The sequence below is a fragment of the Rhincodon typus genome, chromosome 6 (assembly GCF_021869965.1).
Source record: "Rhincodon typus isolate 14 chromosome 6, sRhiTyp1.1, whole genome shotgun sequence".
In the NCBI taxonomy this organism is placed as follows: domain Eukaryota; kingdom Metazoa; phylum Chordata; class Chondrichthyes; order Orectolobiformes; family Rhincodontidae; genus Rhincodon; species Rhincodon typus.
In genome coordinates this window covers 39,666,017-39,677,325 of record NC_063337.1, presented here as the reverse complement: position 1 = coordinate 39,677,325, position 11,309 = coordinate 39,666,017, and the positions used below count along the sequence as shown (strand labels likewise).

Here is an 11,309-nt window from a genome sequence, read left to right as displayed (position 1 = left end):
CACCGGACCCGAAACATTAACTCTGTTTTCTCTTTCACAGATGCTGCCAGACCTGCTGAGCTTCTCCAGCAACTTTGTTTTGTTCCAGATTTACAGCGTCTGCAGTTCTTTCGGTTGATACCATGAAAATATTGTCAATTGTTTGAAAAAACCCATCTAGTTCATGAATGACCTTTAGTGAACGAAATGGCCATCCTTACCTGGTCTGGACTACATGTGACTCCAGATTCACAGCAACGCGGTTGATTCTAAACTTCCCTCTGGATTGGGTAATAAATGCTAGTCTAGACAGCAATGCCCTCTTCCCATGAATAAATTAAAAATAAACAAAGGAGGAAACTACAGGCCAGTTAGTGTAACATCTGTCATAGGGAGGATGTTAGAAGATACTAAAGACATTGTAACTTAAGTATTTAAGGCAATTAAGCAGAAACAATATTGGTGTTGTGAAGGGTAACTTGCTGGAGTTCTTTGAAGTAACATGCTGAGGATAAAGGGGAATATACTGGTGGATGTACTTTATTTAGATTTCCAGAAGGCATTTAGTAAGAAGTTACATATCAAAAATCGTGAAAAATAGAAGGGTCATAGTGTAGCATGTGTTGGCTTGTATACCAAAATACAGAGGAGGCATAAACTGACCATGGTCTGGTTGGCAAACTATAGCAAGTAGTCTGCCATTGGGATGAGTGATAGGACCTCACCTGTTTATCCAATCATTCATATACATAAAGGGACCAAAGCAATAATTCCTAAGTTTAATGAAGGGACAAAAATAGCTAGGAAGTGAACTTGACAAACAGATGATAGGCTACAAAAGAATATAGATTTCAAGTGAATGGGCAACGATTTGACAGACGTTGCATAATACGGGGAAAAGTGGAAATTCTCCATTTTAGAATGCAAAGTCAACAATTTTGATCTGCTTTTAGATATTTAAAATGGGGAGAGATTGCAAAACTCATACACAAAGGACTCTTGTGTGAGAATCGCAAAAGGCAAGTATACAGGTACAGCAAGTAATTAGTATTCTATTAGATTTCCTATAATTTAATTTGACTGAAATTGAATACAAAAGTAGAGGTTTATACTTTAGTTATAGGGAACATAGAGGATACCACATCTGGAGTACTGCTTAAATATTGGTCTGCTTATTTAAGCATGAATGCAAATACATTAGAGGCAGTTCAGAGAAGTTTTACTAGGCTACTAATCAGAATGAGTGGGTTGATTGGAGGAGAGGTTGGACAGGCTAGGCTTGTATCCCCTAGAATGCAGAAGAACAAAAGGCAACTTGGTTGAAACATAAAAAGATCCTGAAGGGTTTTGTCAAGTGGATGTGGAGGAGAGGATACTTCTTCTGTGCAAAGGGCCACTGTTTGAAGATTAAAAAAGGGAGTTGCCCACTTGATGCAGCTGAAGGTGAAAGTTACGGAATACAAATTAAATATACCAGAAATTCTTGGAAGTTATGGATAATCCCCAGCAGTAAGTAATACACTTAGAAATGTATCTATCTATAATGAACCCAATAGCTTACTGGTACTGTTTGAAATAGTTAGCTTTAAGTTAACGAAAGAAAATCCCAACTTTTAGCAATCAAATATTTGCATTAATTAGCCTATGCATCCATCTTATTTAATTTAGTATGGTCATAAGAAACTGGTACATAAACATGCTGATGAATATTACCTGTTCTGAAGAGACTGGTTAATTTTCTCAAATTCTTTATGTATTTGCTTTCTAATTCCATTACGATCCTTATCAATTGAAAAGCTGATACCTTCCAGCCGCTGTGTAAAAAATTAACACGGTGCGACAGATAATATAAGTAGTGCAGTTGACCAGTCTTACTGTGAAAAGCAATAAGTACAAATATGGCAGGGAGAGATGGCCAAGTCTGAAAAGTTAGTATTTAGATTCTAGTAAGCCAAACTATGATAAATATGGATGAAATTATGCAGGTTATTTAGAACATTTTTGGATCTAATGTGATCTCACATTAGATCCAGATAGGCAACGTAGCCACAGAACAAACACAAGTGCAACAGATTTAGAAATGGGCATTTTCAGAGCACCTGTAACTTTATCACAAAAACATGTTCAAAGAAAATGTTCATGAAAATTGAATTTTTAGAATGACAAACAAATATGGTTGAGGCAGATGTTATCAATATTATTTTACCCATTATTTTATCAGAAATTAAAGCTTCTAAACCTTCAATGTCAGGGTGTTAAACCAACAGCAGCAAGAGTACCCCACTGAAAGGCCCCAAGAAAGGTTGAAGACAGATTTTCCCCATCCTTCTGCCACGTAAAAGACTGATTCCTAACAGTAGTAATGTTAACAATCAATTGTTTTAAAACTCAATTTGACTGTGTCTGTGTCTACATCAAGTTTGCCCGAGTGTCAAACCAGTTTCTCCTTGAATGGAAGTGGTATAGTTTGTTAGATTTATTCTACTCATTCTGCTTGCAAATATATTGTAGAGTAGGTTACTGTTCAAAACTATAATTTTATTGGCTTTGTAGCAAGATCTGTTTATTTCTGACACCCAAGGTTAATTACTCAAAATATTATTTTTCATCTTAGATTTGTTCCAAGAATACAATTCAATAATTATTTCAGTAATCCTCAATGGTCTCAGAGAAGGCCACAGATTCAAGCTAACAACAACTTTCTGACCAACTCCAAAACAATGACCATTTAGTTACTGCATACAACCATGTACTACTGACCTACTGCAACCCTCAGGACAATTGTAGATTTGAAAAACAGCTTGAGCTTCCATATACAAACAGATATGTTCAGAGCAGGGTTAGTAACTTGGCTGAGGCCAAGTCAGATTTTGGCTTCAACTCCACATTTCCACCAACCCCCCAATAACTATTGGCTCCCTTACTAATCATGGATCTACCCACCTCTAACTTTAAAACTGACAAGGACACTGCCCCCACTGTACTCCTGGGAAGAGAGAGCTGGGCTAACTGACCTGTTAAAAAACAGGAACTTATCTCTCCTTTCTTGAGCAGGACTATCACACTAGTTTTCCAATCTGCTGGAATTTCCCTGGAACCAATGACTACTGGAATAATTTACCAATACTTCCAATATCTCAACTACCAATTCCTTTAATACCTTTGGATGTAGGCCACTGTGCCCTGGTGACTGGTCTGTACCATTAGTTTGTCAAATACTTTCTCAGTCTCTGTCATGACAGTCACAAGACCTTTCCACCCTTAGCATCTTATTGGATAGAGACGTATAAAGAAAATAGGGCCGAATGGCCTTTTCAAGGTCCTTTCAGCTTGCTCTGCCATTCAATATGATCAATAAATTTGTGTTACCTACCTGCTGTCAAGGCCAGGAACATGTCTTCTGGGATGGAGAGGAACTTTGAGTGGGAGGTGAAAGAGAAAGTTCCACATGTATATTACTCTCTAGGTGAAGAAATTTCTCAACTCAGTCATAACTGGCCTACAACCAGTTTTTAAAAGACTGGTTCTGGAGATGTCCTTAGGGATGCTTATAGTGTCCTCCACTACGATGACTGATACAAAATACAGTTTAAAATAATCTGCATTTCTGAAGAAGGGTCCAGACCCGAAACGTCAGCTTTCCTGCTCCTCCGATGCTGCCTGGCCTGCTGTGTTCATCCAGCTCTACACCTTGTTATCTTGCTATTTCCCTGTTCCCAGTTATCAGTTCTCCAGTCACATCCTCCAAGGATCTACATTCTTTTTAGCTCCTCTCATTTTACATAACTATGAAAGTTATTGCTGGTTGTTATTTTTCTTGCCAATTTACCTTCATATAGGAATTCATTCCTAGATTTTTTTTTTGGCCTCTACTGCCGGTTTTTAAAAAGTTCCGAATCCTCTGGCCTACCAATGTTGTCGCCACTTTGTACACCTTGGTTTTGATTAGATATTCTCCTTGACCACCTATGTTCACTATGGGTGATTCATCTTTCTCAGAGTCCTCCTTCTTGACAGGAATAAGTTTCACCAAGTGTAACAAAGCATCTGCTTAAATGTTCATTTACTGACCTTCCCTTCAGTCTATTTTCTCTGCCCGTTTTGGACAACTCGTGATTCATAATTCAACGATTGTCCTTATTTAAATTGAGAACATTGATGCGAGATCAGAGTTGCTCTCCCTCAAATTGAATTCTAAACTGTTATTGTTACCCTCTGCTGGATCCTTAACTACAGGATCTCTTATTAATCCCACTTCATTGCACATTACTAGATTGAAATAGTCTGTACCCAATAGGTTCTGCATCTAAGACATCATTCCTCATGCACTCTACAAAATCATCTTCCATCTTGCCCAGCCTATTTGTCCAGTCAATAGGAAAATCATCCATTACAACTGCAATGCCTTTCTTATATACAGCCATTATTTCCTGGCTAATACTTTGTCCTATTGTGACACATCTTTCCAAGAGCTCACATGACTCCTACCCACAATATCTTTCCCTTGCTATTCCTCACTTCCACCCAAACTAGTTCCATATGATCGATTGCACCTACATCACTACCAAACAGGTACCTTCCTCTTAACACTACTCCACCTCTTTTTCCTTTTAGTCTATTTTTACGAGAATGGCGAATACACAAATATTGGGTCCCTAATCCTGGTCCCACTCAGACCACATCTCTGTAATAGCTATCAAGTAACATTTATTTCGACTGCCGCTGTCAACTCACCTAACTAGTTACAGATGCCATGCATTCAGATAAACAGCTTTAAGCTTAACTTTTTATGCCATTACCAATCAATCACTCTGGTTTTAATTTCTGCTCCACTCTTCTGTTTATATTTTCTGCCTCTTCCTGTCACACTTTATTACCCACCTCTACTCCAGTTTCTTTGATTTTCCTGAACGTCCCTTCATGTGAGACCCCCCTCACCCCCAACCAACCCACCACCAACTAATTAGATTAAAGCCTTATAACTATGATTGTAGATATCAGGAGACTAGTCACACCACAACTCAAATGAACTCACCCCAGAAGAGATCACTTTTTCCCCCCAGAACCTCAGGCTTTGGAAGCCATTTCTCCCACACCAATCTTTCAGCCACATATTTACTTCTATCATCTTACTGACCTTATGCCAATTTGCACCTGGCTCAGGTAGTAATTCTGAGATTAATACTTTTGTAGCTTGGCTTTTCAATTTATCCTCAAGCTTGTCAATTTGAGCAGAAATCCTTTCCTAGTCCCTCCTCTATCATTAGTACATAAATGGACCACAACAGCTGGATTCTTCCCCTCCCACTCAAAGTTCCTCACCAACCCATAAGTGTCCTTAGCCATGATGCAGGTAGGCAACAGACTTTAGAGATTAGTAACTCTTTCCCCTAACTATTTGATCCCCTACGTTTCACATTTTACCCCCCTTCCCCCCTCCAACAAACTTGAATATCACTCTCTACAGCCACCAGTGGTCAGTTAATCATCATCTCTGCAGTCTGTACCCTCATCCACACAGAGCAAAAACCTTGTATGAAATGGACACAGGCATTTGCAGAGGCTCCTGCAAAGCTAGCTTCTGGATCCCAATACCTGCCTCACTCGCAGTCACATCCTCTTGTCCCTGAACACAGATTAATTACATCAAAATTGGTCCAAGAAACATGACTGTCTCTTGAAACAGTGTCCAGGTAACTCCACTCCTCTCGGATGTCTTTGTGTCCACATTTCAGACTCCAGCTCATCAACTTGAGCTGAAGACTAAATAAAAAAGTACAATTGTTGGGAAGCTGAAATAAAAGCAGGCATAACAATAAAACACAACTGTTTCTATAAAAAGAAAAATTGCAAAACTGAATGTGGACACTCCTTCAGGAATGATCGATGTTTAGAAACTACTGGAATAAAATTCTCTAACTTGTTGGCAACTGGATGTTTAACTACTTATGACAATAAATTATCTATAACTCTAAATATTCTGCACTATGACTCTATAGACATACAGCACAGAAACAGATCCTTCGGTCCAACCCATCCACGCTGACCAGGTATCCTAAATTAATCTAGTCCCATTTGCAGCAGTTGGTCCATATCCCTCTAAACCTTTCCTATCTAGATGCCTTTTAAATGTTATAATTGTACTGGTCTCCACCACTTCCTCTGGCAGCTCATTCCATATACACATCACCTTCTTCCTGAAAATGTTGCCCCTTCGGTCCCTTTTAAAGTCTTTCCCCTCTCACCTTAGAGACATTTGCCCTTTAGTTTTGGAGTCCCACGTCCTGGGGAAAGACCTTGGCTATTCACCCCACCATCCAGGCCCCTTGTGATTTTATAAGCTTCTACAAGGTCACCTATCAGCCTCCGACACTCCACAGAAAATATCCCCAGCCTATTCAGCCTTTCCCTGTAGCTCAAACTCTCCAGCCTTGGCAACAACCTTGTAAATCTTTTCCAAGTCCTTTCAAGTTTCACAACATCTTTCCTATCACAGGGGGACCAGAATTGAACAGTGTTCCATAAGTGGCCTGATAAATGTCTGAAACAGCTGCAACATGACCACCTAACTCCCATACTCAATGCACTAACTAATAAAGGCAAACATATCAAACGCTTTCTTCACCACCCAGTCTTCCTGTGACTTCACTTAAGGAATGTTTTTAAATTTAAAGTATGCACAAACATGGCAAAGTATTGATACCATTTTTCCCTGAAACAGACATTTATACAATTTAGAACTATGCACGAGAATATGTTCTGTTTGAAAGGACTTACCTGAAGCAAGTTAGTAAATCTGGCCCGTTCATACAACACTTCATAAGAGCCATTATCTTCCTGAGGGGAAAAAGGAGAATTTAATTACTTTTATGTAGTCACTCTTCCAATAAAATTAGGAACACAACACATTCAGGTTTTCAATCCTGGGGACAATAAACAAACATTCTCATATTTGCAAGTCAAATTAGTAATGCTGAAATAAACAAATCAATATTGATGTTTGCTTATACTGGATTGGGTTTTAACAAGGTAGATAATTACTTGCCACTTATCAGTCAAAAACCTGGATATCGTCCAGGTCTTTGTGCACTTGGACACAGGAGTCACATAGTGCTGAGCACTGTGCAACCATCAGTGAACAACACCACTTGATAGTGAGAATGGAAGCAAGGTATGATTAAAGCAGATGGAGAGTTGGTGTAGGACACCACCCTGAAGGAGTCCTGTACTGATGCCTGGAACTGAGAATACAGACTTCCAACAATCTCAACCATATTCCTTCACATCAGGTACAACTCCAAGGAGAGCTTTGCCCCCAGTTCCTATGGACTTCAGTTTTGCTAAAGCTCCTTGATGCCACTCAGTCAAATGCACAAACAAAAACTGAAATTGCTGGTAGGTTTCAGCAGGTCTGGCAGCATCAGTGGAGAGAAAGCAGAATTAACATTCCAGGTCCAGCAACCCTTCTTCAGAACTGATGGACACCAGGAAAAGGATGGCTTTTGCATTAAAAAGGTAGGGTGGGGGAAATGAGTAAACGATAGGTAGACAGCACAAAGAGAGAGAAAAACACAGCAGTTGTTAAAGGTCAGACTGGGGGAATGAATAGCTGCTAATGGGGACAATTAGTGGTTGACAATGGGTTGTGTGGGGCAGCAGCCCATGTAATTCAGTACAGACCCAGCTCTGAAGAAGAGTCACTTCGATTCTAAACATTAGCTTGCTCTCTATATAGACACTGCCTGACCTGCTGTGACTTCCAGCATTTGTTGCTTTCAACAATGATGAATCTGTTGTGTGGGGGTGGGGGAGAAAAAAAGAACGGGGAAAGAGATGGTCAAGCTCTAAAATTGATTAAGTCGATATCAGGTCCAGAAGGCTGCAAGGTTCCTAAGGAAAATGAGGTGCTGTTCTTCCAGCTGGATTGAACTGAGCTTCACTGGAGCACTGTGCATAGAACACAAGAGCAGTACAGCACAGTACAAGCCCTTCGGCCCACGACGTTGTGCCGGCCTATTATCCTACTAAGATCAATCTACCCTTCATACCCTACGTTTCACTATCCTCCGTGTGCCTATCCAAGAGTCGCTTAAAAAAGTCTCTGAAGTATCTGACTCCACTACCACTGCTGGCAGCACATTCCACACACCCACCTCTGAGTGAAGAGCCTACCTCTGACATCTCCCCTATACCTTCCTCCAATCACTTTAAAATTATGTCCCCTTGTAATAGTCATTTCCGCCTTCTATGGCTCTCATCTATGCCTCTCATCATCTTGTAAACCTCTATCAAGGCACCTCTCATCCTTCTTCGCTCCAATGAAAAAAAGCCCTAGCTTCCTCAAAGCCTGCCCTCCAGTCCAGGCAGCATCCTGGTAAATCTCCTCTGCACCCTCTCTAAAGCTTCCACATCTTTCCTATGAGGTGACCAGAACAAAACACAATATTCCAAGTGTGGTCTAACCAGGGTTCTATAGACCTGCACCATAATCTCACGGCTCTTAAACTCAATTCCCCTGCCAATGAAAGCCAACACACCATAAGCCTTCTTTACAACCCTATCAACCTGGGTAGCAACTTGGGATGATCTATGGACATGGACCCCAAGATCCCTCTGTTTCTCCACACTGCCGAGAATCCTGCCATTAACCCTGTATTCTGCATTCAAATTCGACCTTCCAAAATGAATGTAGTAAGCCGGAGACAGATGTTGGCCGGAGAACAAGATGGTGTGTGGCAGTGGCAAACAGCTCGAAGCTCAGTGTCCTTTTTTTGCGGACCCTGTCAACCACGCTGGTGAGGAATCCTCAGTTGAGGAAGACAGGGGACATTTCAGATGCCCCCTTATTGAAGTTGTAATCATCAGAACAGACGCAACGGAGATTGAGGAACTGGAAGAATGAAATGGAATCTTTACAGGAAGCAGGGTGCGAGGAGTATAGTTAGGGTAACCAAGGGAGTCAGTGGGTTTGTAGTGGATATTGGTGGCCAGCCTATCCACAGGAATGGAAACAGATGTCAAGAAAGAAAAGGACTTCACTCAATCTAGTCTACTGTATTTGCTGCTCACAATGTGGTCTCCTCTACAATGGAGAAACAAAGGGCACACTGGTTGACTGCCTCACAGAACACTCACATTCTGTCCAAAATTTAAGAACCACTTTCAGTTGCTTGCCATTTCAACAGAACCACTAATTGTCCCTATTAGCAGCTATTCGTTCCTCAAACTGACTTTTACCCACTCCTTTATCTGTCCAATTGTTTGTTTTTCCTTACTGTTTGGGCTCCCCCCTCATCTTCTGTATTAAAGCAGTCCTTTCCCTAGCTATCATCAGCTCTCAAGAGTCACCGGACCAAAATGTTAACTCTACTTTCTCTCCATAGATGCTGCCAAACCTGCTGAGACTTCCCAGCAATTTGTTTCAGATTTCCAGCATCTGCAGTTCTTTCATTCAGTTTTCATCAAATGCAGTCTGGATGTCAAGAGTAGTCATTCTCACCTCACCTCTGGAATTCAGCTCTTTTGCTGATGTCTGAACTAAGGATGTAAAAATGTCAGGAATTGAGTGGCCTTCGCAGAACCCAAATTGAGCACCAGGGAGCAGGTTATTGCTAAACAAGTGCTGGTTGATAGCTGTTGATGGCAAAGTCATCAAGTCAGAGATATACAGACAAAAACAGACCCATAAGACATAGGAGCAGAAATTAGGCCATTCAGCCCATCGATTCTGCTCTGCCATTCAATCACGGCTGATCAGTTTCTCAACCCCATTTTCCCACTTTCTCCCCATAACCTGAGGTTCTTAATTGTCAGGGGAATCAGTCTTAAATATACTCAATGACCTGGCCTCCACAGCCTTCTGTTGCAATGAATTCCATAGATTCACCACTCTCCGGCTGAAGGAGTTTCTCCTTAACCACACCACAAACTCATTTACCTTATTTCGTATAGTGCGGGCATTCAAATGCAACATCTTCAGTCCTGTATTGACTGTCCCTCTTCTCATTGTTATTTGTTAATCCAGTGTTGCTTGAAGTTTGATTCCTGACCCCTTCCAAACACTGTCCTATTGTGTCTGCTGGAGACTTAAATAATCTCTCGAGTTCTCCTTTTTCATGTTTTTCCATACAGTTGAATCCACCCCCACAGATATTAACCTGCTGCTTTGTTTCCCATTGGCCAATGTACTGAGTTTTACCCTTCCCTGCACGCCCCAGCCACACTTTCTAGTTTAAAGAACTGTTGACCACCCTATTTACCCTTTTTGCTGGTTGTGTTTCTGTAGTGTAGTGGTTATCATGTTCGCTTTACACGCGATAGGTCCCCGGTTTGAAGCTGGGCAGAAACAGTGGTGCTCCTTTGTTGAAGCGATAGGTTTTGGGGCGGCACGGTGGCTCAGTGGTTAGCACTGCTGCCTCACAGCGCCAGGGACCTGGGTTCGATTCCAGCCTCAGGCGACTGTCTGTGTGGACTTTGTACATTCTGCGTGGGTTTCCTCCGGGTGCTCTGGTTTCCTCCCACATTCCAAAGATGTGCCGGCTAGGTAGATTGGCCAAGCTAAATTGACCATAGTGTTCAGGGATGTGTAAGTTAGGCAGATGGGTCTGGGCGTGATGCTCTGATGGTCAGCGTGGACTTGTTGGGCCGAAGGGCCTGTTTCCACACCGTATGGATTCTACTCCATTCTATTCTATTGGTCCCAGCTCAGTTCAGTTGGAGGCCATTCCCAACAGTACAGATCCCTCCTGTTCCAATACGGAGGCCAGTGTCCCATGAAAACGAACCCCTCTTTCCCACACTACTCTTTAGGCCACGTGTTTACTTCCTATATTCTCACATCCCTATGCAAATTTGCACATGGCTCAGGTAGTAATCTGGACATTATAACCCGAGGACCTGTTCTTTACATTTAGTTCCTAATCCCTAAACCGGTCCTCTTTCCTTGTCTTGCTTATGTTGCTTGCCCTCAGCCTGGCACTGGGCAGGCAACAAATGCAGGACTCTCTATCCTGCTTACAAAGGATGCGATTTATCTATTCTCCTAATTTATAGAATCCCCTAAAACTACCACCTGACTTTTTGCTCCCCTCCACATTGAATGGCCTCCTGTACCACGTTGCCACGGTCAGCTGGCTCATCCTCCTGACAGCCCCGCTCCCGATCGACACAGGAAGCAAGTACCTCGTACCTGTTGGACAAGGTCAAGAGCGGAGGCTTCTCTGTTCCTGAATGCAGGATCCCTCTACCTGCCTCACTTGCAGTCACACCGTGCCGCTCCTGGCCACTGACCAAAATCTGTGGTACTTAATCTACAGTTGTGACTGCCTCCT

At 41.8% G+C, this 11,309-nt stretch overlaps 2 protein-coding genes across 2 annotated transcripts in view; one reads left to right on the top strand and one right to left on the bottom strand.

Moving 5' to 3' along the window:
• The window catches only part of LOC125483393 (RING finger protein 17-like), a 103,264-nt gene that overhangs the window by 41,536 nt on the left and 50,419 nt on the right, over nt 1–11,309 (top strand). The gene's annotated exons all lie outside the window — the stretch shown is intronic.
• Nucleotides 1–11,309, bottom strand: part of LOC109935651 (RING finger protein 17) — a 50,787-nt gene that overhangs the window by 37,432 nt on the left and 2,046 nt on the right. Inside the window, exons 2-4 of the mRNA XM_048597939.1 lie at nt 11,056–11,167; nt 6,757–6,816; nt 1,693–1,793 (exon numbers count right to left, since the gene is read on the bottom strand). Coding sequence (XP_048453896.1) covers nt 1,693–1,793; nt 6,757–6,816; nt 11,056–11,167 — 273 coding nt within the window. The remainder of the gene's footprint in view (nt 1–1,692; nt 1,794–6,756; nt 6,817–11,055; nt 11,168–11,309) is intronic.